We start from the raw sequence: 27995 nt of genomic DNA, 5'->3' as shown, positions 1-27995 counted from the left end.
CGGGAAAAGCATATTGATGAAGCGTTAAGACCGCATCACAACAGATGACCCAAGCCGTTCTGGAGACCAGGGAACGGGACGTAGATCCGGGGGTGGGTACTGGTCTGGTTGGGTCGCAGGTCGTGGAAAGTGGAAAATCAATGCCGACGACAAAAACATGACAAGTTGATCCCTTTAAGCCGCAAGTTATGCCAGCCACGCACATCACCCTGTACACTGGGAGAAATTAAATAGAATTTTAAAAGTCATACAATTGATTTAGTGCCCAAAAAGAAAATCATAAGATTCTGTTAAATATTTAAACACTTTTCACTTTTGCTAAGTTGAGAAATATATTTAAAAATAACCTCATTTGTTGAAAATTAATTTTAATAATCACTGTACAACAATCATTTCATCAATTAAATCAAATTCCTAATGAAGAATCAACTTAAAGGATGCTTATTTAACTTTATTTGTCTATAGTAAATCATTGTCAACGATCTTCTAAATTTTATATAAACATTTGAAGTTATATAATTTCATAGTTCAAAATTATGGCTTATTTCGGTTTTCTATTGATTTATTTTATTTTATTTTTTAATTATTTACTTTATGTGTCATCATAAATATATACACAATCGAACTTTCAGCACCACAGGAAATCATCAGGTCATCGTGGACCACTTTTCTCTCTGTGCAGGGGTATGGGGTTGACAAAGTTGACTTTGTTGTTGCTGCGCTGCGTTTTTCTGTCACTTTGTGCAAATGTGTCCTTGCAAATCCTGTTAAAATTGCATTTGGAACATGTCAACATTGCGACTGTGTGCGACCGAAAGCCACAAAAAAAAAGAAATACCCCACCCAGTTCCCGAAAAAAAACCAAACCCGAACCAAAAGCCATGTAAGCCCTCTTCTTTCCCCCTCAACACCCACTCTTTGGCTTGTGGTCCTAGGTTTTTTACGGGTTTGCTTTGTTTCATGCCATTTTTTCGTACATTTATTTCGCTTGTAATTCATTTCCATTCATATTTACATGGTAAATGTACAAAGTATTGGTGAAATTTTATTCTCTTTCGCCAGCACATTTGTCTGGGATTTGCGAGGGGATTGCTTTCGGAAACCCCGCTCCTCTTTATCACCTTTTTATGTTGGACGCATCTGTGTTTTTTTTTTGTCTTCTAACTTTACTGGTGTTTTTTATCGAGGGATTGGCCATGGCAGATTTGACAGCCAAACGGTTGTGGCACTTGCACTGCGGTTTCAATTAATTCGGAGGCGTTACCCGGATTTTTGTGGAAGAACAGGTGGATGAGGGTGGGAAAGACTTAAGTTTCATGGATTAGGTAGTTCTGCATGTAGATCTATAGAGGATTACATCCTAGGTGAGATAAATCAAAAAGACCATCCAGCTTTATACGAAAATATTTGAAAACTTTTATTAATTTTACCTGGCAAGTCGAGCATATTCAGTCTCAAATCGGGTTTGTATTGAGTATTGACTATTTATAAATTCTCTCATATAACTTTTCTTTAAAAATGTTAGACTTAACTTACATCTAAGGTTATTTTAAATAAATTCGTTAAGAATCATACTTTATTATTAAACCCAGTTATACTGGCATGACACTGCCGCATTAATTAGAGACTTCATTAAAGATTTGACAGCGCTATAGCGTTTTACACAAGTGCGAGCAAGACGACTATATTGCGCTCTAATGCATTAGAATAATGCATTAGCTACTTCATTGACGCGATAATCGATAGATCTACATATTATATACTAGATACTCGATAACAAAATACGGGTTTAATGAAGAAAATTGTAATTGAAAAATGTATTAGCCAGCTCATTGACAGTATGGTCTCACAATGAGAATTTTATTTTTATATCATTTCGCTGGTTTTTTGAACTGAAAAAATATTAGAAAATTAGGAAAAATAATATGTTTTGCGAGGGCAAGGTTCTTACGCTGTAAAATTAATATAAACATTTTTTTTGGTAATAATTAAAAAAAAATTTAAGCATTATACGTTAAAAACATAAATTTAAAGGATTCTGCATTTATTTATGCAAGAATACTTCGACGAGGAATTCAGAAATTCATAGTAATACGCCTCGAATGGCGGCCGTTTTTTTTGTTTACCTTTTACGGTCGGTGTGACCGTAGTCGTATTACCAAAATAATCCAAGCAAAATTTAAGCCAAATTACACAAAATTACACATATAGTGGTCTCTTTCAAGGTTCTAATGAAGTAGCTAATTAATGAAAACTGCATTAGTGTATCATATGGGCATTATTAGGATTATACCTCTTAGTAATGCTATTTTTGCGGAGTTAATAAAATAAAGGAGTTTATTTTGAAGAATACGTTCCTATTCCTATTCTCAGAAGGAAATAAAATTGCTTTACAGGAGGCTTTAGTTTTCTAATTTAAAGATTCGGAGTCTATCCTTTATATATAAGGTCCACTTTATGCCAAGTTACATAATATATAAAAAAAATATATGTATATAAAAATGATAATTTAATGTAAACTTAATCCGATTGTAAATTGCAAAGAGTAGAAGACTGCCAAGAACATTTGTATACTGAATTTTTATACCTCGTCCATAGAATGCTGCTTTTAAATGTTAAACATTTGCGTAATTTGTAAATTAAAGTGGACAAATTCCTGTACTGAACCAAATATACATATGTACTTTTATTGGGTGTTAACCAATTGAAGCCACCTTAAAATAATTTTAGAACAAAAATCTAACCAAAAAATATGGTAACAAAAATATTTTCACCAATTAATATTTAATTTTGAGGCTCATCAACAACCCACTTATAGGACTTTATCACAGCACCTAGCCCCACTAAATTATACGAAATTGTTTGCCAAAATAAAAAAGCAAGATTATTAAAGAACTGAGCAGAACAGAGCTAAAGTTGTAGCAGCTGCTTTCGGCCACTACATAAATTAGTTGTCAGCCCAAAGTACATACATACTAGCCAGAGGAGGATGCGGTGGAGTAGGTGGGGCCGGAGGTGGCCAAGACAGACGACAGTTGGTTATATATAGAGCCGCACCCACACAGCCGAAAGATAACAAAAAGAAATCGGACCAGAGACAAGTATTTAATTTTGTAGCCGGGAAGCTGACAAACTGACAAAGCGAAGAATACGACGGAGAAATAAGTAAAGGCAATCAGCAGCGTCAAGGCAGCACATAAATAAAATGAAAAATCTACTGCCAGCCCGAAATGCAGTACAAGTCCTGTACATGGCACTCGTCCTACGCTCTTTGCCAGTTGCCAGTTACCAGTTACGATGCTCCCAGTTACCAGTTACCACTCGCCAGTCACCAGTCGCCAGTCGAAGGAAGACTTAGTTACCTCTGCCTCGAGGAGAGGGATGGGGTGGAAACGGGGGCACTCTACTCTATGTACAAGAATTAGACACATAATGTAGGCTACCGCCAACGTAGGCGCATGCGCTCGAAACTCCCGAGCTTCCCTCCAGGCTGTCTCACTCTGGCTCCCAACAGCAGCTCACTCTCCTGCTCGCTCCAGTCACCAGTACGGAGGTATCCCTCTACCTCTCCCACATATAGAGAAAATATATCTCTATAATTGATCAGAAATCGAGTTGTATACCCGAAGAAATCTAAAACTTACATTACATGGAAAAGTTTAAAAACAGTTTAGTTATTCAAGCAATAGATATGTACATATATCCATTTGAAGAAAAGATTTGTCTAATCAAGAAACTGAGTTAAATTTAAAGTCAATTTAAAATAGGAGGGTAGGACGTGGTACCAAAACTAATACATTGTTTTTAAATATCTAAGCATTTTAAATAAATCCTTTTTTAAAGCCTCTTTTGAAAATAGTAAAATTATTTTTAATTGTTTTTCTTTTTCTCTCTGCACTACAGAGGTCTCCCTCCCACTGCCACCCCCTTATGGCGCTCTCCTTCTCACGGACAGAGATGGATAATAAACCAAAAGGCAGGCTGCTGGAAATTATAAAGTGTAAGCTTCTCTGTCCGTACTGGAATTCTTAAAATGTAAATTTAATGAGCAAAAAATTAGAAAAAATCCTCCCGAGAAGATCGCCCGGCCCAAAGATGGTAAAAGGAAAATTTACTAGCCACCAATTAAAGGAGAGGGGAGCCCTCCAATGGTGTCAACTGCCTCGGTTTGACGGACAGGGCCCCATAAACATGTCAGGAAAGGTTTGTGCATTTTTTACGCGAATCTCATCGCAAGTAATTGCAAGGAAAATACTTTATTTAGTTAGTCTGGCACATTGGAAATCACAACAAGGGCAACGGGGACGAAATAAAAAGCAGCACGCAGATGGGTTCGGCTTTTTATAGTGTCCACTGTGCGCAGTGGTTGTTGTAGGCTGCCTTTTGCGCTGTTGTTGTTATGTTGTTGCAGTAATATTGTGTGTGACACAACTATTTCAGTTTGTAGGTAGTTGTTTGGTCAGTTTACCGTGGGTCTAATTTTTTAATTTTCCTTAAATCTAATAAATCTAAACTTAATCATAATAATGTTTATTTAAACAACCAAATTTGTATTACGTTAGTATTTCCTGTTTTATTTATTTGACTTAGTTTAGCTTTTTTAACATATTGATATCCTAATATTACTACGTTATCAATGGTTAACAAATAGTATTATTTCATTTTATTTTACAATTTTTTGACATCTCTTTTAAAAGTAATAGCTCAACGCTAACATTAAAAAAAGATAAATTAAATAAATTATTTTATAAAATAAGTAATTTAAATAATTAAAAATAATATTTGTTTAGTCTAGTAAATGTAGCTTTAAGAAAATGAAGAATTTAAAAATGTTATAACTTTAAAAAAGTTTTACTTTGACTTTAATAACAAAACGGGATTCCCATTTAATTCCCACTATTATTTTCAATCACAATTTCATCCAAAAACTAATTTCATTTCTCTGAAATATTTTCCCCAATTATCGCCCGACAAATACCACGGTAATGCGCTATATTAAGTGTCCGGTGTGCAAAACCCAGCTATGGAGGCAAAAAAAAACGAAGAGAGGGACTACTTCCAAGATACTTTTGTCCAGGACAGTGTCCGACCGACCAACAAGGCTAAAAAACAACAGCAAAATGCCAAAGCCAAAAGTAAAAATCTTTCTCATACGGTTTATTTACACAAAATGTCAGAAGTTGTTGTTGGAGGACCTGGAGGACGGGGGGAAATCCGGGGAAGTACCAGTGCCAGTCCCAGTCCCAGTCCCAGGTGCTGGCAGACAAACAGGCGTACAATGGCCAACAGACAAACATGCAACCATTTTGGAATAATAATGCAGCGCAAAAACAGAAGCTCGCGCCAGCCAAGGAGGCGAACATAATGTGAAAGTACTCCGCACTGCGTCCGGGGTTGGGGTGGCGTAAGCGAGAGCGGGATGGCTGGAGGGCAGCCAAACCAGTTGCCAGCGCTGGCCAATCGGAGGCCGCGAGGCGTTCCACAGCGCCGCCTGCGCAGTGGCAGAGCGAGAGAAGAGGAAGCACGGCTAACGGCAACTGGTTTCGCAGCAGCCTGGCCGCCGCAGCCTCAGTTGGATTTCTGCAGCGCGAACGTGCGGGTCTGTGCCTGTGTCGACCGAGCGAGAAAGAGCGAGCGAGCGAGTCAGCTGATCCGAACTACCGTTTGCCGACGCGCCAAATACACTTCCTTCCAGCGCCAATCCAGGATATCGAGTGATCTTTGCATGTGCCAATACTGAAACACAAGCTAATGTGAGGTTATGAGTGCCCCCTAGTGCCAAAATAGTTCAAAGCAAAACCAAAACAAAGCAAAACGAGCTGCAGATGGAAAGCAACGCATTTGGCAGCAGCCATTTGCCATCTCAAGCGCTCGTTGTTCTCTCGGAAGCGGCTTCCGGTCTGCATGAGGCTCTGCGTGGACAACGTCCGTTTCCATCGAGAGTAAGTAAGCCTGGAACGGGCGAAGACGGGCTGATTGGAGTCTCAGGCCGATCGGGCGGCGGGGACATATTTATGACAAATCATAAAGCCAGGGGCCGGTAGCCGAAATGCCGAAAGATGCCATAAATCAGCACACTGCTCGCGGCCCGCAGACTCAGGGGCGAAAGTAAGACTCGGCCCGGAGTCAACAGCATTCGAGACAATGCAGCATTGTAAAACACAACAAATCCAACCAGAACTTCCAAGTTAACTTCCAGTTGGGAGATGCTACTAGGGATGGCACCGTGACGGGTGATCGCGCAGTTAATTAAAGACAACTGAAGAATTCAAAATTGTGTAGGAGTGAAGCCAGAAATGTAGAGTTGTAAAAAATCTAAAATCTAAATAAATTTATTACTTCCATATTCTTCTTACTCTTAATTTATAAAATTGTTCATTGCTTTGAGCATTGTCTTGGTTTGATCCTTAAAATTATTCATATTTTGCAACCTTGTCTTAAGTTGAAGCCATTTTTTTGTTTTTTACGTTTCAAATATATTCCAGAGCTTGGCGACTCACTTGCCGACTTGCTTCATCTCGATATTTAATATAAACCTGGGGGTATCACTCGCATCACGCTCGCATTCCCAATCCGCAGTCAGTCAAGAGGCAGATTCAGAGAGTCCGTCGTCGCATTCCGATCAACGAATGCGTTTGCAAACGCCCCATTGTGTGTAGATTTTTGCGACGAACAGATTTATGATAGCTTCAATTCCGAACTTCAACTCGGCCCTGATGGAACCGGGCAGCCGCCGCTAACTGCTGGCCCGATCCCACAGAGAAACCTCCATGCGATAAGCGTAGAAGTCTGCTCCTCCGACGATTCCTCGTCAGCTCCTGCTTATTCCGCGGCTGTCATCATTGTAAACATGAGCAATGATCTTGACGCTGATGCTACAAATGATGAAGAACTCGAGCGCTGATGATGTTCGATCAGTGCGCTCCGGCCCAGGGAAACTGGTTATTCCAACTGGAGCTGGAGCTGGAGTTGGAATTGAAATTATATCTCTGCCCCTGCATAGCATTGAGTAGCGTTAAGATATGTTAAACATGACAACAATATGTCCTCCTCCTTTAAATGCGATTTGGGTTCGAACTGTGAAGGATTCCGGGAAGTTAAATACGGAATTCCAAAGGTTTCAACTATTATCAAAGTAATCAAGTATTTGTAGCTTGAAGATTTCGGATATTTTTATAATATCTAATGTGAATCAGAGAAAACAACTGATTATATAGAAACAAACTGATTATATAGAAATTTGTAGTATTTTGATAAATTAGAAAGAACTTTTTGTTGGAGATACACATCAAATTGAATCATGTTAAATTTAAATCAAATTCGACTTTAAAAACAATATAAGGGAATTTGGCTAAACGAATTCTTTGTTAAAACTATGGGAAGTACGTACATTGTGTACATATATTTATTGTATTACAAACAATGTAATTATTTTGTTTTTAAAAATACTATAACAAAGGTCAATACATTTCAAAAAACTGGTATATATGTACATTTCCTCGAACTCGAATCCGACCTCGGAATATTCGTTCTGGTGTTTTAATAATTGTAACCTAAAAGTGTAATAAGTAAGTTTTTTTGGCATACTTTAAATGCTGTAATTTTATTTAGTTTTTTTTTTTTTTTTCAAACGAAAGCATTGTTCTTTTCCTTCAAAATCAGTTGTTAATATTTGGAAAAACTTTATTAGTCTTCAAAATATTTCCTGTGGAATATATTAAGATATCTCGGACAATATCTCAGTATTCATAAAACATCAATTCGCAACTTAAATGCTTTAAAGTAATACAAATTAATCATTTTAAGTAATGAATATGGGAATATGACTTGCATGCGAGTATTTTAACTTAAGGGGGGACATCTGAGTAACTTTTTTTAAAAATCGAAAAATTTTTTTTCTGCTTAAAAAATACTTTAGGGTCTTAAAAATAACATATCAAAAGATAGAGTCCGGCAAAAGTTTCTAAGTGTCGAAATTTTCCATTCTGCGGCGATGCCTCACATGTAATCATATACGATTTTAAAACTTTAAACGCGTTTTTCTCAAAACCACTTTTTTTGAGTTGGCCGAAAACATAACTCGAACAAATCTTAACCGATCGATCTGAAGTTTTGACAGTATATCCAAAATACCTATGGCTATCGACGTACGTAGAATTTTTTTTTTTTTTTTTGCTTACTTTTTTTTTATCAACAATTTTGTGACGTTTTTTTTTCATGAAAATTGAACATTTTATTTAATCACTCACCATTTTGCAAAAAATCAAAATATCGAAAAAATCCTACGTACGTCGATAGCGGTTGAGATATAGAAACTAACAAAATTTGATTTTTTGTTCTAGATCAAAAACTAAGGACGTTAGGTTTTCGGCCATGGACCCCTTTCAAAAAAATAGGGCCTACGAAGACATGCTGCACAGCCGCCATTTTGTTTTCGATTTATTAAAAAAAAAATTTATTTTGTAGTTCACATCTAACATTATCAAACCTACTTTAAAATTTTTCGATTGGCTTTTTCATTTGGCCAAAAAAAATTCTAGAAAATGGCCTTTTTTTTTGCCAGTTACTCAGATGTCCCCCCTTAACTTTCGGCGTAGTTTTAAAATTTTAATCCTTTATTTCTTTTATATCAATAAAAGGCTGAACAAGAACTTGTTGTTTCCCAGGATTACCGATTTGTGTACAACTTTTAGCTTGAATCTAGTAGTAACTTCGTGTGAAACCATCTGGTTGAATTCTAATAGCTTAGTTGAGAGACCTTTTTTATGTCTTATAAATAACCATAAACTTTGATTACAAACTATTATAAACTATGAACCTTGTACATATTTCTCTCTCCTGCTTCCAATTTTCCTCAGTTGTTTGAGGAAATATATCTTGTGTTCTTCCAAATTTCTTAGCAGCTTCAGTCACCTCAGTGGACTTCCTCCAACAAAAACTTGCCCCTCCATTCGCTTGTCTACCATTATTTATGCAGGCATTCATAGCCAAGCATAGCGCAAGCAATAAAAATTAATAAAAACAAGCCAGGCAAGCATATTAAATGCAATGTCAAATGGTTTAATGTGGCCCTGGTTCTTGTACCACTCTAACCCCCCACCTGTCTGGGTGGGTCAGAAGCAGCAGAGGGAAAAAACCACCGGGCACCATAACAATTTTGTAACCACAACAGCAGCAGCGGCAGGAGCAACAACAAAAGGTAAACAGACTGACGACCCCTTCGAAAAAAATGGCAGAGCCGTGCTAGAGCGAAGAAAATTATGGGACTGAGGCGGGGCGACATATGAAAAATAATTCTTTTTTCTGCCACTTATTACCACAAAGTATGTGTAGGTGAGTTGTGTGTGCATATGCGACTCTGTGTGGCTGTGTGACTGAGCCTAATTTAATTTATAGCAATTTATCAAGGAGGCAGTTAGGGAACGGGCAGCAGAAATGCGAAGGCATCGAGGCGTTTACCAAGTAGCACCCAAAGGGAGCAAAGTATAAAGCCCAAGTGGTCACTAATACTGTGCTTGAGGTATGTCAACTGAAAACTACATGAGTATAAAAAGGACTAGTCCTAAACTTGTTCGGGTACATATCTAGAGCAATTTGGCATTGAATTTCAAGAGCTTTTTTGAGTATTTTCATTCCATTGTCGTTTTTTAAATGAAAAACAAATTTTAATATTATGTATTAAATTAATAAAAGTACGTTTAATACAGTTTTGATTACTGTTATCGCAACTGCATGCTCAGAAGATACTTAAAAATCAGAAAGAAATTGCGGAAATCACACATAATATCAACAAATCGAGTTAGTAATTATATAGGACACAGGACAAAGCTTAATTGCATTTATAAGTAAATTTTAATTTAGTAACATTCAAGATGTTATCTTTATTTTTATACCTATTCCGATTAACTTATTTATTTATTATTACTTTTATTACTACTTTTGTAATGGCTATAAAACGTTTAGTAAAACAAGGATGTTATCTGTACATGAATACTTAACAGAATAATGTTTAAACAATCTTATAGCAAATTAACATTAAGCTTTAGGACTCTAGAAATATGTCGTTCTCTTCTTCAGAGATCACTGGAGTGCCTTCGCTTAAGTCTTCTTTACTATACTTTAAAAACTAATCGAAGTTTATTCAAAGTAAACAAAAACGTTAAAAACTTCTAAGCCCAATTTGGTTTACAATATCTGTACTATTGATATAGTACTATATCATGGTTCTTTAATGCGATACAAAGTGAATGAAATTACATTGTGTATATTGTATTCATGAATATGTCAATAAAGTACCATATGTATAAGAGTTCGAGTGTGTCCTTGCTCGTCTGTTGATCCAATTAAACACCTCGAGTTTAGGTTTTAGTTTTAAGTACAATGTTTTCGAATTCCCATGTTGATTACATTTCTTAAGTGAACAAACCAATTTGGATTAAAGGAGATAATAACTTAAAAAAAAATGAAGACCTAAGCTATTTTATACAATGAAGAAAATACCTAATTAATTATGTTTAAAATATACAAATTAAAATATTTGCAATTTACAAGCCTTTCTGTAAACTTTCTTTACTATTCTTGCACCTGAAAAACGGCCCAATGTATGCTACACTATTGAGTCCCATCGCAATTTCCTACAGCACCTCTTCGGTCAGGTGAAGAGAAAAAAACAACAAAACAAAGACTAACTGGTTGAGGCCCGCCATAAACATTTAGTTTGCGAAAATTGGCAATTGCTAAACGTTTTTAGTATTACCAGCTTGTCCAGTTGCGAAGCTTGAGTTCGGTTTCAGCCTCGTTTACTCCGTGTTAGTGCCACAAATTGAGATTTATTTGTGGTGTGTTGAGGAGGCCAAGTTGTTTGCTTTGCCTTGTGCCTGCCCGCTGTCGCTTTTCCGTGCTTTATGGCCAAGTTAAGCGAAATTGGCAATTGTATGTAGACAATTGCTATTTGCCACTCGTTATCGTGTTGTTGTAATTAAGCTGTTATTGTTGTTGCCTGCACCATGCAGCTGGGCGATGCACCGAGCAGCACGAGAACTCCGAGGGGCGGGGTCACCGAACACCAATAATTCAAGTGTTAAAAGCAAACAGAACGAATTTATGCAAATCTGGGCCCAGTCATCCCCTCTGGCGGATAAGGAATGTTACAATTTGGGATAACAAATCACCCGCCCGGCTCTAATAGAAAAGCAAACAAAGGGGGAGGGGCTGCATTGCACCCCGCCACCCAATGGGGGGGTGGAAAGAGCACCTGCTACTGCACTGAAAGTAAAATGTAGTAACTTCTTCGACGATTTATTATAACTATGTATATTATACAGAGTGCATTATTTTATTCAATGATAATTGCTTGTTTGCAGATTTAAATTTTAGGTTTAGATGTAGTCTAGGAGACTATTTCCTTTACATGTATTTTTATGTGCTTTTTAATAAATTGAAGTGGATGTATAAAATATGTAGGTTTTTCGTATGTTAATTTCTCAAGTTCAATACAAAAAATGGTACCTATAAATTACTTTTAGCTTAAATTCCTTATAATAAGTACTGATATTTTGTGAAAACATAGATTTGATACAGACATTTTTCTCCGTGTACTGCTGCTTTGCACTGATTAACGGGCATAAATCAATAAGCGAAATCCTTGCTGAAAATTCTTCAACACGTATCGCATTAAAAAGTCATTGGGAATGGGAGTGCCAAGTGGTTGACCACTTCTGTTGGGGGCTACGTCAGACCGTCGCATGACCCCCCAAACAGCTGTTGACCAAAATGCAGACTTAGACAAAGTGCAACTCATGCGGTTGCAATTTCCCCCACCTAACCCCTGTGACTTGCCAGTTTTCACACCTAATGAGCTTGGGGATGATGCGACGGATCTGATACGGCAACATATGCTTCAACATCTCGCCCCCAAATTAAGGTGCTAATTTCTCTTGATAAGCCATAATTTATTGGATTCGACTTGGGTCCAGCCAGTGGCCAGGATTACGGAAGAAATTAACAATGTTCTGTTATAAAGAATCATTCAAAGGAGGCGGGACCTTTGAATTACTGGCGATGATTTAACTGGAATTGGATTAGAACGAACAGTAACCTTCGAAAAATTAAATAAATAATTTCTGTGCTAAATTAAGTTTGTTTTCAACAGATCAGTGATAAAAAGTAAGCTTAAAATGCAACAAATAAATAACTTATTTTTTAATAAACAAAACGTTCATTTAGGAGGATTCCTCTTAATACTTCAATTATTTCTTCAATACGATATCTCCTAAAATTAACATGTTTCCCTCGCTCATATTTTTCCTATCGTTTTCTCACACTTTTCGTTGTTCGCTCTAAAAATATTTTCCTGGGCAGACGAATTTGTATGTAAATTTGCACATAGCAAACTTGCCATTTTCAGGGTTTGGAATAGATCGACGGTGTGGATGTGGGTGTGGGATTGGGTGAGGGTTACTTAATACTTGTCACACATGTCGCCGCTTATGTTGTGCTCGTATCTTGTCTGTGTCCCAAACGTCGCTTAACACTCGTCAGCCTCAATTTGTTCTGACGCTCAACGTTCTGTGGGCTTATCTCCCCCTTTCCCGGGCAAGGCAAAGGGCACCCTCCCCATATCACCCATATCATTTGCAAAAGTCTTTATGTGCGAGTTTGGGTCGGAGAAAGTGAGCATTTTTCTCGTTATTTTACACCCCATTGGAAGTAAGCTGGCCCCGACCACCCTGCGGAATTGACACAGTTTATGGCACTCTCGATATCGTAATTCTAAAATCTCTCAATTTAACATTTATTTGTCGTAAATTACAAATTTCTGTGCATAATTTGTATGAGCTTGTTTTCGATTAAATCGATGCAAATACTGGAGCACACTTTCGGGCGTCTCTCGCCTCGTCCCGCGGGAAGCGGATTAGGTTTTGCCATATTCCCTGCATTCCCGCAGAATCTCGGCAGACCATATGCTGCCTATCCGGGAATCTTTTCCGTGTTCAGGCCTCCTCCACCTTCCCCAATTGGCTAATTTTACCGCCAAGTCATGTAGCACACATAATTTCTTGTGGGTTCCGTTGCTTAGACTTGAGTAATGCGCATGTTTAACGCTTAAATTTAACGCTCGCTTAGCTTTTAATGGCACTGGTTTTGGTTACGTGTCGTAACAATTAGGCGGCCCTGATGGTTGCGGTGTGTTGAGATAATTCTTGTTTCTCAGAATAAATTTACATTAATATACTTAATATAATCTATTTACTTAAATCTGTAAGCATTTGTTTAACTTATATCCTCCTGCCGTCAGTTTCATCTCTATGATTTGATCTTAAATTCATCCATTTATTTCTAAGATTCATGTTCCATAGCGAATTTTCTAGGTTCCTACTAGAAGAACGGAAAAATAGCATTTTCGGAATTCTCACAAAGTATCTCAATTCAATTTAGATCAATTGTAGTTCTTCCAGATGGAAGTCACCGTTTAAATTCAAGTTCCAAGTTTATCAAACAGCTAAAAACATTAATTTAAAATTTAAAAAGCTTTTTTAAGAGTTTTGTAATAACCTGTGATTATTTTGCTTTGATTTACTAATTAATGTATTAATTAATGTAAATATTTATTTCAGAAAAAAAGAATGTTTATAATTGCCTTTGCATTTTACCAAACATTTTCTAACTTGAAAGATATGAAACTATTTTCTATTAGGTTAGTTTGTCGCTTATCAAAGATGTGATATACATATCTTAGAATAATTTGTTCCTCAGAATAGAGAGAAAGAGATGTTCAGAATATTATAAATGTATTTAGCATATTTATATATTAAAGCGATCCATTCGGTTGACTTACGTACTTTCATGTTTCCTGCGTTATCAAAATTCTACAACACTTTCAAACTTTCTTCCAAATGTATCCGGTAGGTAATCCCTTTCGATTTCCGCCTCTTGCAGTTACCTGACGCCAAAGATCTCCACAACATGTCACTAGTCGGCAACTACTTCAACCCGCATCTGCTGCTCAACCACGGGATGCTGGTGGCCAACGGAGCGGCGGCGGCGGCGGCAGCCGCTGGAGCTGGGCCCGCCGGCTACTTCGCCAGCGACCGGTCGCCGCTGGGGAAGCCGTCGGTGCTGTCCAACTTCTCGCTGCCGTCGGCCTTCTCGCCGCCCAAATACATCGGCATATCGCTGGATCAGGTGAGTTTAAGTTGCTCATACGTGGGACCTTGGGAGCAGGCCCGAGCGATGAGCTGATAATCGGCGCAAGATTGACACTTGTCATAATGGGATCTAACAATTTCGACAGAATCTGTTCAACGGCAGCGAATCATTTCGGACGGATTCGGCCAGTCCCACGTGCACATCCCACGAATCCATGGAGGGATCACAGGATTACGATGCCGTTGAAAAGGGTGAAAGTCCGCGCAGTAATAATTCTCAGGATCCCAGGGATTTGAGACGTAAGTAGGGTTGCGCACCACATTTATTTATTTTGCCAATTTACGTCCAACGAAAAAATTTGCATGTTTGCGATAAAAGCAGAAACTGCGAACTGGGAGTTTCCCTCGCATTTTCCCTTCGACTGATAAAAATCGCCGGCGTATTTGTTTCAATTTTACTTTTGCTGAGCAATTTTAACGCTTCAGTAGGTTAACTTTGACTGGCAGGCGTAAGGACAGCGACAGGACTCCGACTCCGACTCCAACTCCACTTCACTTCACTTCACTTTGCTTTTATTAGTTTTCTCGACTTTAGATATTTTGTTTAAATTTCACATATTTACCTGGGGGTTGTTCCCGCTTTAACTTTCCGTTCGGGCAATATCACAAAGTAGGCTAAACCAATTTGGCTGCAAATGCGTTGCTAATTGGTCTCCGGCGCTAAGCTGTTCGAGTTAAGCGCCTTATGACAAAAATCGGGCAGCATATGAAAATGATAAATATGAATGCAAATGAACAAAACAAATGGGCAAGGTGGAGTTAGGTATATAGAGCAAAAGGCATGGTCGTAGTTAAGGGGGAGGAATAAAATACATATTCTTCCTTTTTTTAAGAGGTTACATTTGTTTACAATCGGTCTTTCGGTATATTCTTGGGTGGTCGAGAAGTGTATTTAACTATTATTATTTATTTTATTATTATTCTAGTTCGACAAGGATGATTTATTTATATTTGTATTTTTAATACGACGTACAATAGGTAGCCTAATCATCATTCCTTTTTAGGGTTTTAAAATACCTCATTATATACCTCGTATACCTCATACCTAATTTTCTGTAGCAATTCCAATAATTATATTAAAAAGTTAACTTTTTCTATAGCATTCGCTAATTTGTTATGTTTTTATAGAATCAATAATTGTCACAAAACAATCCCCCTTTACGCCGCCTCTGTGTAACACACTGAAACAGACAACTCTTTATTTAACTTTTGCCCATTATTTGCTTTTCAACTTAAGCCGGAAAACCAGATTTCCCCCCGGCGAACCACCACCCAGTTTCAACATGTGGATTTGTGTTTAACTTTTAGATTATTTGCCAGTAGTCGTGGATAGACATGAGCCCATAAATTAATTCCGATAAATAATACACTTTTAATTAGCTACTACTGCAGGGGCAGAGGCTGACATCTGAATCAACGGGTTAAACTAACTAGGTAGAGCAGAAAGAAAACAGCAGCAGCTCTCATGCTAACCCCTTTTCGGCGGCAAGATGCGGTAAAAAGTCAAAAGGGCATGCCAAACATCCTGGCAAAGGGTGCAGGCATGCCGTGAGTGTTTTAAATGGCACAAGGATACTCCACTGGAGCAGGCTTATTGAAATGTTACATCCACCCCTACCCGGAGCCACTTGACTACAAAGTCAAACCGACCGCACATCCTTTCAGGCCGGTGTGCGACGCACGAAGACGTCCGCCACTCCAGGGCTAATTACTCATCCACGACATCGTGGCAACTCTTCCAGAGGCAATTAAAGGGCGCATCCACCCCCGGGTGTTGCCATAATGTTTGCTCATTTATTGTCGGTTTTTGGACACACTTTTTCGGCTTATTTTATGGTTTGTTCGCCCCAAGGATGCGCAAGTGTTGCCAATCGCTTTGATTGCATTGTTTGCCATTGTTATGACGAGAGCTGTTATTGTTTCCCACTCCGCCTTGGTTGCTACTCCGATGATGTATTATATTGAATGCACACTTGGAATTTTCATATTAATTTCCGTAATATTAATGGCATCTACAACCATAGGAAAAAGCACCATACCGAAAGAAGTCAAAGTCATATTTCATATACGGCGATATATGAAACGCCCAGTTTTGGGAAGGGCATCGTTCAGCACGTGTCATAAAAGGAAGTTCAGGGGTTTTGTCGTCAAGTTTGAGGGAGTTACGCAGAAAAAGTGTATGTTTTAAATACAACTCATATAGATAAGATCTTCTTTCCAAAACATATAAATAAATATAAATATAAAACTTAGATTGTCATTATTGAACTTAGTGTGTTTCACTAGAATAGCTTTCTTTAGGGTTCAAAGTTCGTCCTTATGCTAAAACGAAATAAAACAAGAAAGGAAGCTAACTTCGGCACGCCGAAGTTTGTATACCCTTGCAGATTGGTTTTGATGTTTATATTATAGATTTAAATGCTGAAAACACACACAAAACAGAGTTTCATTACATTTTACTGTAACTGTCAAACTGTAAACATAATAAGTATAGATTATGTTTACAGTTTGACAGTTACAGTTATACATTCCCAGCTTTACATTTTCTCTACATCTGCGGATCGCTTCTATGGCTGCTATATGATATAGTTGTCCGACTTTCATAAAATGTATACCAAAATTCTATAATAATAAGTAAAGCTCATATCTCAGAGTAGATGAAAATACGTTGAAAAACAACGAAGTTATAATTTTTTCTATTACTTTCCCTATCGTTCCTATGGCAGCTATAAGATATAGTCGTCCGATTTTCATAAAATTTTTACCAAAATTTTGAAATAATACCAGAAGCTCATGTGTCAAAGTAGATTAAAATACGTTGAAAAACAACGAAGTTATAATTTTTTTGATTAATTTCCCGATCGTTCCTATGGCAGCTATAAGATATAGTGGTCCGATTTTCATAAAATTTTTACCAAAATTCTGGAATAATATAAAAAGGCTATATCTCAAAAATGATGGAATAATATTGAAAAACAGCCAAGTTAAAATTATTTTTCTAAAAATTTATCGAACATTTGTATGGCAGCTATATGATATAGTCGTCCGATCCGGCCCGTTCCGACATATATAGCAGTGAGAGTATATAGAAGACTAAATGCAAAGTTTCATTCAGATAGCTTTAAAACTGAGGGACTAGTTTGCGTAGAAACGGACAGACGGACGGACAGACGGACAGACGGACAGACGGACAGACGGACATGGCTAGATCGACTCGGCTGTTGATGCTGATCAAGAATATATATACTTTATAGGGTCGGAAACGTCTCCTTCACTGCGTTGCAAACTTCTGACTGAAATTATAATACCCTGCAAGGGTATAAATATTGTTAAAGACAAGTATAACCGAAGTAACGCTTTTGTAAGATTTTTATACTTTTAGGTCTTCAGTTACCCTCAAAAGCATTTCCACGATTTTATACTAAAGTGTCGCAGTATTCAGTATTCAGACTTGGAAGTTTCTAACCCACTTTCTGGTTGCTTTTCTGGACTTTTTCCTTCCATAATTTCGGTACAAAAACTCTTACTCACAAATTGATTAATTTTTAAATCGCAACCCATTATTAACGATTTAAAAGCAAAAGTGAAAGGTGGAACAAGTGTCCAACAGACTACTAAGCTAATTTAAACCAAAGTCACGACTCTGATATAGCTCTCTGCATTTATTTATGTTTAAAACACAGCCATTCGAGAGAGTGCTGCTGATGGGCGCGGTCAACCGACATATTTTGTAGGGGAATAATTTAGAAGGATATAAGTACATGTCCCGGCAGTAGTTGGCCTGTTGCGACAATATTGCGAAATATTTATTGTAATATTATTTTAATTGTCAGATCACAGTCACGTGCACAACGGCGGACATATTTTGTTTGGTCGGTTTGCTACAATCGGTTTGTATTTATTGTGGTTGCCGGCGGACTCTTTTTTTTTTTTTTTGCTCCCGTGGCTTCCGAATTTCGTGGGGTCGACGTGTTTCTGACATCAGGATGCCTGCAGCGGAGTCGCACGTTTGCCGCTGTTTCACATTCAGATTCGGATTCAGAGTCGCTCCATGGAATTGCGAGCTCCAATTAATTTCCCCATCGTGGGGAAAGGAGGGAAGAGGCAATTAGAAAATGCCTGGAAAATTTATGAGACTGAAATAAATTGGGCAGGTGCACATTGAGAAATTTACTACGATTAAATAAATAAGGAAAATTAATAAATTATACACAAATTACAGATGAAAGGAAATGTAGATTTCTAATAGGATTTCCTTTCTTAGATTCTTAGATTTCTTGCTGCAACAAGCACTTCACAAGTTTGCAATATATTTAAATGGGTTTATTGTTAATATATAAAATATATTTTAAATTGTATATATATTTTTCAAATTTTCTTTGAGTGTAACAAAATCAAGGCGGCATTTAGAATTTTATTGCCTCGCAGATTGATTGATGATTGCGGACTGGACCAGAATTTACCGACTTTACCGCTCTTCTCTCCTCCCACCCACAGATCTGCACAACGCGGGGAAGGGCCTCCAAGCACTGGCCACCTCCTCGTCGGCGTCCAGCTCCTCGTCCTCCTCCTGCTCCACCAGCAACCCAGCCATCAGCACGGCGCCCAGCAGCGTGGCCGTCTCGATGGCCAGCCACCTGGCCGCCTCCTCGCCGCACCACCACCCCCACACGCACGCCCACTCGCATCCGCACCCGCTTGCCCACCCACATCCGCATGCCCATGCCCATGGCCACCACCACGGTCACCACGTGGGAGCGCCGCCCACGTCCACGGCGGTGACAACGCACCACCACATGGCCCACCCGCATCCGCTGTCGCATCACCATGCCGCCCACCACGCGGCCCTGGCCAGCCTGAGCATGGCGGGTCTGCGCGCGGTTCCCGGTGGATTGAGCTTGGTGAGTGGACTCCAGGCGGCAGCCGCCGGCGGAGCCATCCCGGAGATGTGTCCCATATGCGGACTGAAGCTGAGCGCCGAGGAGTGGCACACGCACTTCCTCACCGAGCTGGACAGGCTGTTCAAGCTGAGCGCGGGATTTGAGCGGGCCAATCTGCAGGCCACCTACATGTTCGCTCCGCCATGTCCGGCGCAGGAGAACGCCATTCGCACCAGTCACAACCGCTGGGAGGTGGGTCTCCCTAATGGGACTATATCCTATATCCGCCTAACGCCATTTCGCCTTCCAGACCTTCCAGAGGATACGAAACAATCGCCAGAACCGCCTGAGACTCAAAGTGCGAAAGCGCAAGTACGGCGAGATGTACATGATGGAGAGTCTCTACTGCAGCAGCTGTCCGATCTGTAAGAGGAAGTACGCCCTGGAGACGGGGAAAATACCGCCAGAGGTGAGTTGAAATTCTCCTGAATTTTTTTCAATAATTAAACAAAATGAACTTATCAAAAATGCAAACAAAATCTACAAAAATAATATGTGAATTTTAATTTTTTTCCTTTTTCAGGACGATGCCAAATCTCAGGAGGAGATCGAGACAGTTGATGTAGAAAGCTGCAATGACGATGTGCCCGATTCGGGCTCTGAACTAACCCGACCTGGATCTGGACCCTCGGGCGCTCTTCCCGCCTCCAGCATGCACAACAGCAACGCGCAACCGGGCAAGCTGGACGGGATCCTCTACCGAACGGCCTGTGTGATCAATCAGAAGGATCAGCATGCCGACGAGCAGGATGTGAGCACCAATGTGACAACGGCCAGCAGCAGCAGCTGGGCGGGCGAGATCAACGCACCACCCCAGGCACATATCAGTGGTAGGTCTTTATTCCAAGCTCGTACACACAGAGAAAAAAACTTTATATATCCTTTCAAAATATTCATAATCGAATTAGTTTACCCATAAACAATATATCTATATATTTTTTGGTTTACTTGTTCACATTTTGAGTATCAGTGAAATTTAAAAAGAAAAGAATAAGTATATTCATTTCATTTAGTGCTCCTCTTTTCTGTAAGTGCACTGCCCTATGCTAATTATGCTCCCTTACTCATCTAACCCTCAGTGAAAACCGTCAGCGAGCTGTCATCCACCACACATCACTACTACAACGCCGATTCCTGTGGCGTGGGCGTTAACGACAACAACAGCAGCACCAACATCAACACCAACAGCGGCGCGGGTGGAGGCGGCATCAGCAAGGACCTAATGATGGACACGGCCTCGTGCCAAAATGATAGCGACGAGGATGTAATTGTGGACGATGACGACACCGTGAAGGTGCCGAGCAAGCTCAATTACAGCAAAATACAACGGCGGCAGGAGGAACAGAATGTGGGCAGCAGCAGGTCAGTTGGTCATCCGTAGCTTTGGATAGTTAGTAAGATATATCTAAAAAAATAATATTTATCTAGCAAGAATTGAATAAGTCAACCATTTAGAAAGATGGATTTATAAACTCCGAAATTCTTTTTGTTATTTTAAATGAAAGGCTAACTGCCGATCATAAGGGATCTATGAGACGGGGCTGAACCAAATACAGTCGAGTTTTTCTCCTGTTAAATACCCGGTGCCCTAAGCATCGTTATAAGGTATAAGATTGTATCTTAAATTTCTAATAACTTTCATTGCTATTGAATGGAAATTTACAGATTACGTCTACACAAATATACATTTCGTAGTTATAGTCCCTGAGATTGTGGTTTTGTACGGAAAGACAGACTGACCGACATGTCTAGATCGACTGGTCTGCTGATTTTTTTTCTCAAAATCTTCCAACTTAAGATTTCTTCAACTCTCCGTTTGCAGATCCCTGGAGAACATCTCACCCGTGGATGAGAGACCCCGTTCGGAGCCGCAGGTGAGCAGCACCGAGCCAGGTCCCATGGACATCTCCCACAGCAGCAGCAACAACAACAACAACAATAATAGCAGCAGCAATAACAACAACAATCCGACTTCGAAGTATGTGGAGAGCATGGAGAACAGCCTGTCGCAGTTGTCGTCAATGGGCGTGCCGGGATTAACGCAATTGGACTCAAAGGTGGGGATTAGTTCGGATTTAAAACCGGACGATGAAAACAAATGTTTCATTTGTAAGGTAATTTCTCAGTTTGCTTCAGTTCTCAATTTTACCCAAGTCCAGCACGATCTACTAAGACCCCCAGTCAAAGCCCCGTAACTTTCTCTTTCCCTTCCTATATTTGCTACTCTAGCTTAATGCACAATCCCCTTCGAAAGTGGGAGCCTGTGACTGCCATCCTAATCTTGTTTTCGCCTCTCTTCTATCCCCCAAGACAGGCATAAAGGATCTCAACACGGATGCGTTCCTGCGCGGCCGCAACTTCTACTTCCACCAGAGTTGTGCCAATGTCATGAGCAGCTACCGCCTGAACAAGGAGCTCCTGAGCCAGGCCCAAAGTCAGCAGCAGAGGGCAGCCGGGAACGGAGGAGGAGGCGGGTCAGGTGGCGCCGGTGAGGCGGTGGCCGCCACGGCAACGCCGCGTAGCTTGTCGCCTGCCCAGTCGCCCCAGCAGAGCGTGTCCCAGGCCATGGAGTAGGGGGGCCAGACGAGGGACAACGGTCGAATTGATAATTGCAATCAAAGCGTGAATTTATTAAAATTAATTAATAAAATATTGTATTTGTGGTAGCTAATGAAGCGCGACGAGCAAATTGATGTTTAATCGGGCATCCCCCAAAGTAGGCTACCCGCCCGCAAAACACAAAAAGAGAAACGAAGAGGCCGCTGTATTTGCCCTGTAAAAACTCGACATGTATGTAGATTTCATATGCTTTCATTTTAAATGAAATTTGTTTTGTTTATATATATATTTTTTTTAATGGAAAACCACAATTAGTGCAATTTTTGGGTTGCCTTCTCAACTGTCATATGTGTATATGATGTTTGTACTTAATTATCAGTATGTATCTATTCGTAATTTCCCTGAACGTGCTATAATTGTTAAATGTTTAATTGATAAAACATATGATGAATGAGAATTATCATCTCTAAGCAAAAATTAGTTGTAAATTCTTAAGCCCATAAATTATTTATGAAAAATCGAATAAATACATGAAAATAAGTTCTAGCTAAGTTTGTTTGTGGAAATAATTGAGCTTTACAAGGTGAGTTATTGGATGTTATGGGAATCATACTCAATGAGTAATTAAAATTCGATAAAAACTCCCAATTTAAGGATTAATGTACCCTTTCTGGAGCTACAATTGCGTGTGAGCTATTGGGAGATACCCGGTACCCAAATCATTGTGGGTAAAATTGGAAGGAACATGTCTAATTATGAAAAATTTGAATTGAACAGAGCGGAATGCAGAAGATAATGTTGACAAATAAAGACTATCTTTGTAAATAGCTTGGAAAATATTGCACAACACCCAAAATTAGTGCAGTTTCTGATGATATGTTCAGCAAGACCCATTTGCTTTGAGTAATAAAGTTCTGAGAGGGATTTAGTTTTCCCTAAATAAAGTTATTTTTCTTAATACCTTATGTATAATTCTCTCTGTGTAGAAACTAGGATAATTCAAGGGTTTTTTGGGAATGAGTGTCGATTCATAATGATTCAAATGTTGCTAGGGATATGTTGAGCAACGCCTATTAGCTTTGAGTAGTAAAGTTCTGAATCGGAGTTAGTTTTCTTTAAATTAAGTTATTTTTCTTGATACCTTATATATAATTCTCTCTGGGTGGAAATAACGATACATCAAGGTTTTATTGCGAATGAATTTTGATTCATAATATTTGGCATATTTGGATTGTTATAACAATTAGATTCAACATGTTTAATTTTAGGTATACATACATAATTTCTTTATAAGACTATCTATTTTTTAAGATAAACGTTGCTGACGTCAGATGAGAGTTCTAAACACCAGATAAACTTTTATTGACACAAATTGCTAAAATAATTGCCCATTTTTAGTTCCTTCGTGGTGAAGTAAATTAATAAATAATCATCTTTTAGCTTATTGTCATCATTTTTCTTCTCATGATATCACTTAAGCCAATCGATTATCAAATTCTGGACAGACGAAACTTTCAAGTGTAATTTATTTCTGCACAGAAAGCTTCGCCAAGCTTTATCAATTGAGCAGTGGAAATTTTTTAGCTGATTACAAGCATAAATACTATGTATCTTCAGCTGCCAATACTCCAATTCCCCAAGTATCATATGGAAAATTATGAATAATTGCTTGTAACTACGGGTCACTCTCAATGTAATAAGATAAGGCACTCTCTGTTACGAACTGAAAACCCAAAGTCAGAGAGCCGCGAACAGATTGATATGAAGTAGACATATACGCCGCCGCGCCACGCCGCCGCCGCCGCCGATTTTTGCCTTATTTGACGCGCCGCCGCCAAATTATGAAAATAACGGCGCGCCGCGGCGCGCCGCTGGTGCGGCATCGGCGCAGCTTCAGCGCGGCCTTCAGTGTCATTGTTCTTTATAAAACTTAAAAAAAAAAAAATAACTCATTAAAATGGCCTTTTTGCCTTATTTGACGCGCCGCCGCCGCCGGTTCTTTCTGACTACTACGCCGCCGCCGCCGAGTCATTTTGACCTCTACGCCGCCGCCGATGCCTTTAACCATCGGCGTAAACCTCTAATATGAAGAAAGAGAGCAAGCTCCATGGGGGTACGACTCTCCATGGCTATTGCTCCCCGATCCGAGGTATAAAAAGCTGCCGCCCCCGGCCAACGGACTTTCAGTGAGCATCGATCCACCAGTGGAAGTGTCAGAGTGCCAGGGATCTTAAGTAAATACCATGTTCTCAAAGCTATATACCCGCGGCATCGCCACCCGCCTGAGCTGCTTGGCCCAGAAGGCAGCCGCCCAGGAATCAACCTCATCCGCCGGATCCCTCTCGGAGGCTGTCTACGCCCGTGAAAACAAATACGGCGCCCACAACTACCACCCCCTGCCAGTGGCCCTGACCAAGGGCGAGGGCGTCTTCGTGTGGGACGTTGAGGGAAAACGCTACTTCGACTACTTGAGTGCCTATTCGGCCGTTAACCAGGGACACTGCCACCCGAAAATCGTCAAGGCCCTAACTGAACAGGCCTCCAAGTTGGCCTTGACCTCCCGGTGAGTGAATGAAAGGGAAACAATGGAAATATATAGTTCAAAAAACCAAGACGTGCCCCTCAAAAGCTTATCTCTTAGCTCCAAGAAGCTTTATAAGAGTGATATATTTATATTCATAGGGATGGACTTTTAATGTTTTTTTATATTTAATATTTTAATAATATTTTTAAATGTAAATACTTGCTATACTTCGCAATCCTTCAATTAAAATATATAATTTCTTTTCCATCTTTAAGTAAACCTCTCTAATTTTAGAAATTAAAAGTCCACGCTAATCTTTATAGATTTGTTGTTTTGGAAACTTTTTGTTTACCGTAGCTCAAGTGCTGGCCCAGTGTTCGCTATATTCTCTTTCTGTTGTCAACTGAAAAATTAAACTCAATGAATTGTTAATAATTGTTGTTGCTTATGCTAATTGAATCTTAGATAGAGAAGCCAATGTCGGGGGTGTTTCTTATTTAATGTGTCTAGACCAGATTAAATAAATTTAAAACTACAATTTCGGAGCAATAAAAACCTTTAAAAATCAAGTAAATAGATTTCAAAAATGTCATGTGATTGACTGATTTGAGTTTTTTTCCTAGCCTCTTTAATTAGAAAAACATGCTGCTTTTGTTTACTTCCCAAGTTGCTTTATTTTTACCCATATATATACTTTGGACGGCGTGATAACCCCCCACGGATTGTTCTGAAACCTTATCAGCCCCTAGTACATACAAAAGCACAAACATATATATATGTAGGTATATATAAATTCTCACTTCTCTGTCAGAAATAAATTTATTGAATTATTCTATTGCACTCGAGCTCTTAACTAAGGTGAAATCTCTTTTGCCGGTTTTATTTGGTTTCCTTTGGGTTGCCAGGGCCAGATTGTCAGGTTGAGTGGGGCTATAAAGTCACACTAGGATCATTGATAACAAATCGGAGATCGATGACATGTTATTGTTGGTTGCGAATTCTATATATAGAACTAGGTGTGATAAGCTAAATAAGTCGAATTATAAACAGGAAAGAGTCTTTCGACCATTTTTGGAAATAAATGCAGATAGTATTCTGTTGGGTTAGGACAATGTCTCATATTTCTTTTAGTGCCTAGCCTATATTTGATTGAAGATTAAAGCAACTTAAAAAATCTCTTTTTTTTCTGGGGAAGAACAGACTTAACTTCGCTATTGCTCAGCTGTTTTCTTAGGATACACATACATGTGTTCCATTTCAATCTTCTTAGAACTTAACATCTTCAACTTTTCTTCATGCAGTGCCTTCTATTCGGATGTCCTGGGAGAATACGAGGAGTACGTCACGAAACTCTTTGGCTTCGACAAGGTCCTGCCCATGAACACTGGTGTTGAGGGCGGGGAAACTGCCTGCAAACTGGCCCGCAAATGGGGCTATCTGGAAAAGGGAATTCCCAAGAACCAGGCCAAGATCATCTTCGCCCGCAACAACTTCTGGGGCCGCACTCTGTCCGCCGTTTCCGCCTCCAATGATCCCAGCAGCTATGAGGGATTTGGACCCTTTATGCCTGGCTTCGAGCTGATCGATTACGATAATCTCACGGCCCTGGAGGAGGCACTCAAGGACCCCAATGTGTGCGCCTTTATGGTGGAACCCATTCAGGGCGAGGCCGGTGTGGTGGTGCCCAGCGAAGGCTATCTGAAGAAAGTCCGAGAGTTGTGCTCCAAACACAATGTTCTCTGGATTGCCGATGAGGTGCAGACGGGATTGGCGAGAACAGGAAAACTGCTGGCCGTTAACTACGAGCAGGTCCAACCAGACATATTGATTCTCGGTAAAGCCTTGTCCGGAGGCATGTATCCCGTGTCTGCGGTGCTGTGCAACGACCAAGTCATGCTCTGCATCAAACCCGGTGAGCATGGCTCCACCTATGGCGGTAATCCCCTGGGCTGTCGGGTGGCCATGGCCGCTCTGGAGGTCCTACAGGAGGAGAGGCTGGCGGAGAATGCCTTTAAAATGGGTGCGTTGCTGCGCAAGGAGCTTTCGGATCTTCCCAAGGACGTGGTTTCCGTAGTCCGCGGGAAGGGACTTCTCAACGCCATCGTCATTAACGAGAGTAAGTTTCTACAGACTTCGGCAGAGCGTCTTGCTGATCCTTGAACTTCTTTTCAGAATACGATGCCTGGCAGGTGTGCCTGAAGCTTAAGGAGAACGGTCTCCTGGCGAAACCCACCCACGGCGACATCATCCGATTCGCCCCACCTCTGGTCATCACTGAAAGCCAAATGCGAGAGAGCATCGACATCATTAAGAAGACCATTCTGTCCATGTAGATTTTCGGACCGGAGCTCATGGCAGCTTCAAAATTATAAAGCTAGTTTTCGGTTAAGTTTCGTTTGGAAAGTCTGAAATAAAATAAATTGTTATAATATCTGTATATGAAGGCCTAGAAATGTACAAAATAAAAACCACATCAAAGTGGATATTCCTTTACTTTAATTGATTTCAAAACCTGATAAAGGTACATTCAATGAATAATTACCAAAATTTTGAAATGTTTCAAATTCATTGAATGCCTTTAGAGTATGCTTTGTAGATTTAGGAAATTTGTGCAATATTTTTTCTAACTGTCTCTCCGTTCCGTATCGGTAACTGGCACTTGCCAACTTTGCCACGCCCAATATCCGCTTATAAAAGTCAGATGTAATCTAAGTCATTTCAATTTGCCCGACTGTCTGCTGCCTACAGGCGCTTTGGGCAGACATTCGGGAGTCAACTTCAGGACAAGCAGGTTCCGCCCACTCCCACACCTGTCAAGGATGTCACAGTTAACACCCTCGGGGTGCTCCGTTCCCAAGTTCCCCGACTGCTCCACAGAACTCCCCTTGTCGTGTTTACCGCGGAGCTCCATCTGCTTGGCCTGTCGCCTGGCATATTGATTTTAAAGATTAAAATCAGCGCGAGGAACAACAGGTGACAAGGCAAATGATGCGCATAAGTAGGCTAAGTATCCAGGGGTTGGATGGCCAAAAACAGCAATTCGATTTGTATTTGAGTTTTATTTGTATCGCTTTCATCAGGTGTCGAGTTTGTTCGGCGTGGGGGAGAACTTCTTTTCGTGCTAATTAAAAGTTTGCGCATTAGGACAAAACGAATAAGACATAAACGCTTATCTTTAAAGCCATAAAAAGTAAGCAACTCTCGCAGCAGGACCCTCATCTGCAACCCCTTGTCCTTGGGTCAAGTGTTAACGCTTAAAACTAAATCTTATGCGTCTGGCCCATTGTCCGAGCCCAATTTGAATGTGAAAAGAATGGGGGAAAATGCAGAAACTGTGGCTTCTTTTTGTGTATTTTTTTTCGGGGGTGTCAAAAGCCACACGACACTGGACCTCCACGAGCATCTCCTTTGTAGTCTGTGCCATAATCTTTGCCTTTTTATCGCCGCCCATCTGTTGAAGTCTTTATTAAAAAAAGAACAGAGAGCGAAAGTAGCTGAAAAAACTGAAGTTTTTAGCCCATTTTTTGTGGGTTTTATTGCTCATGGAAAATGAGGGAAAGCAGAAACGGCACTCCTTAAGCATTTTATTAGCAAACTTCAAGTTGTCTCGTCTGCACATAATTAAATAAAGCGTTAAACATTAAAAATCAAGATTTTTCTCCCTTTTTTTTTTGTAGGTCCTACCTAAGATTCCAGGGAAAATATGTTTCGGAGAGCGGGACGGAAAAGGATACGCCTTGTGCCCTCCGCAAAGGACCTTTTCTC

At 39.8% G+C, this 27995-nt stretch overlaps 2 protein-coding genes across 2 annotated transcripts; both read left to right on the top strand.

The window, feature by feature from the left end:
- Positions 1-1436: 1436 nt before the first annotated feature.
- On the top strand, positions 1437-21726 carry tey (teyrha-meyrha). Its single transcript, XM_017178944.2, has 12 exons — positions 1437-1463; positions 3904-4000; positions 4061-4203; positions 5001-5942; positions 13939-14184; positions 14294-14447; positions 18705-19339; positions 19398-19556; positions 19671-19977; positions 20227-20509; positions 20970-21204; positions 21458-21726. Exons 4-12 carry the CDS (start codon positions 5826-5828, stop codon positions 21719-21721), a joined length of 2400 nt encoding a protein of 799 aa, XP_017034433.1. The 5' UTR covers positions 1437-1463; positions 3904-4000; positions 4061-4203; positions 5001-5825; the 3' UTR covers positions 21722-21726.
- A 2154-nt stretch (positions 21727-23880) lies between these two features.
- Oat (Ornithine aminotransferase precursor) lies at positions 23881-26713 on the top strand. The gene is made up of 3 exons (XM_017179040.3): positions 23881-24269; positions 25532-26346; positions 26403-26713. Exons 1-3 carry the CDS (start codon positions 23950-23952, stop codon positions 26561-26563), a joined length of 1296 nt encoding a protein of 431 aa, XP_017034529.1. The 5' UTR covers positions 23881-23949; the 3' UTR covers positions 26564-26713.
- The last annotated feature ends 1282 nt before the right edge of the window (positions 26714-27995 follow it).

This window comes from Drosophila kikkawai, chromosome 3L (genome assembly GCF_030179895.1).
Source record: "Drosophila kikkawai strain 14028-0561.14 chromosome 3L, DkikHiC1v2, whole genome shotgun sequence".
Classification (NCBI taxonomy): domain Eukaryota; kingdom Metazoa; phylum Arthropoda; class Insecta; order Diptera; family Drosophilidae; genus Drosophila; species Drosophila kikkawai.
The sequence above is the reverse complement of the archived record's forward strand: the minus strand, read 5'-3'. Positions and strand labels throughout refer to the sequence as shown.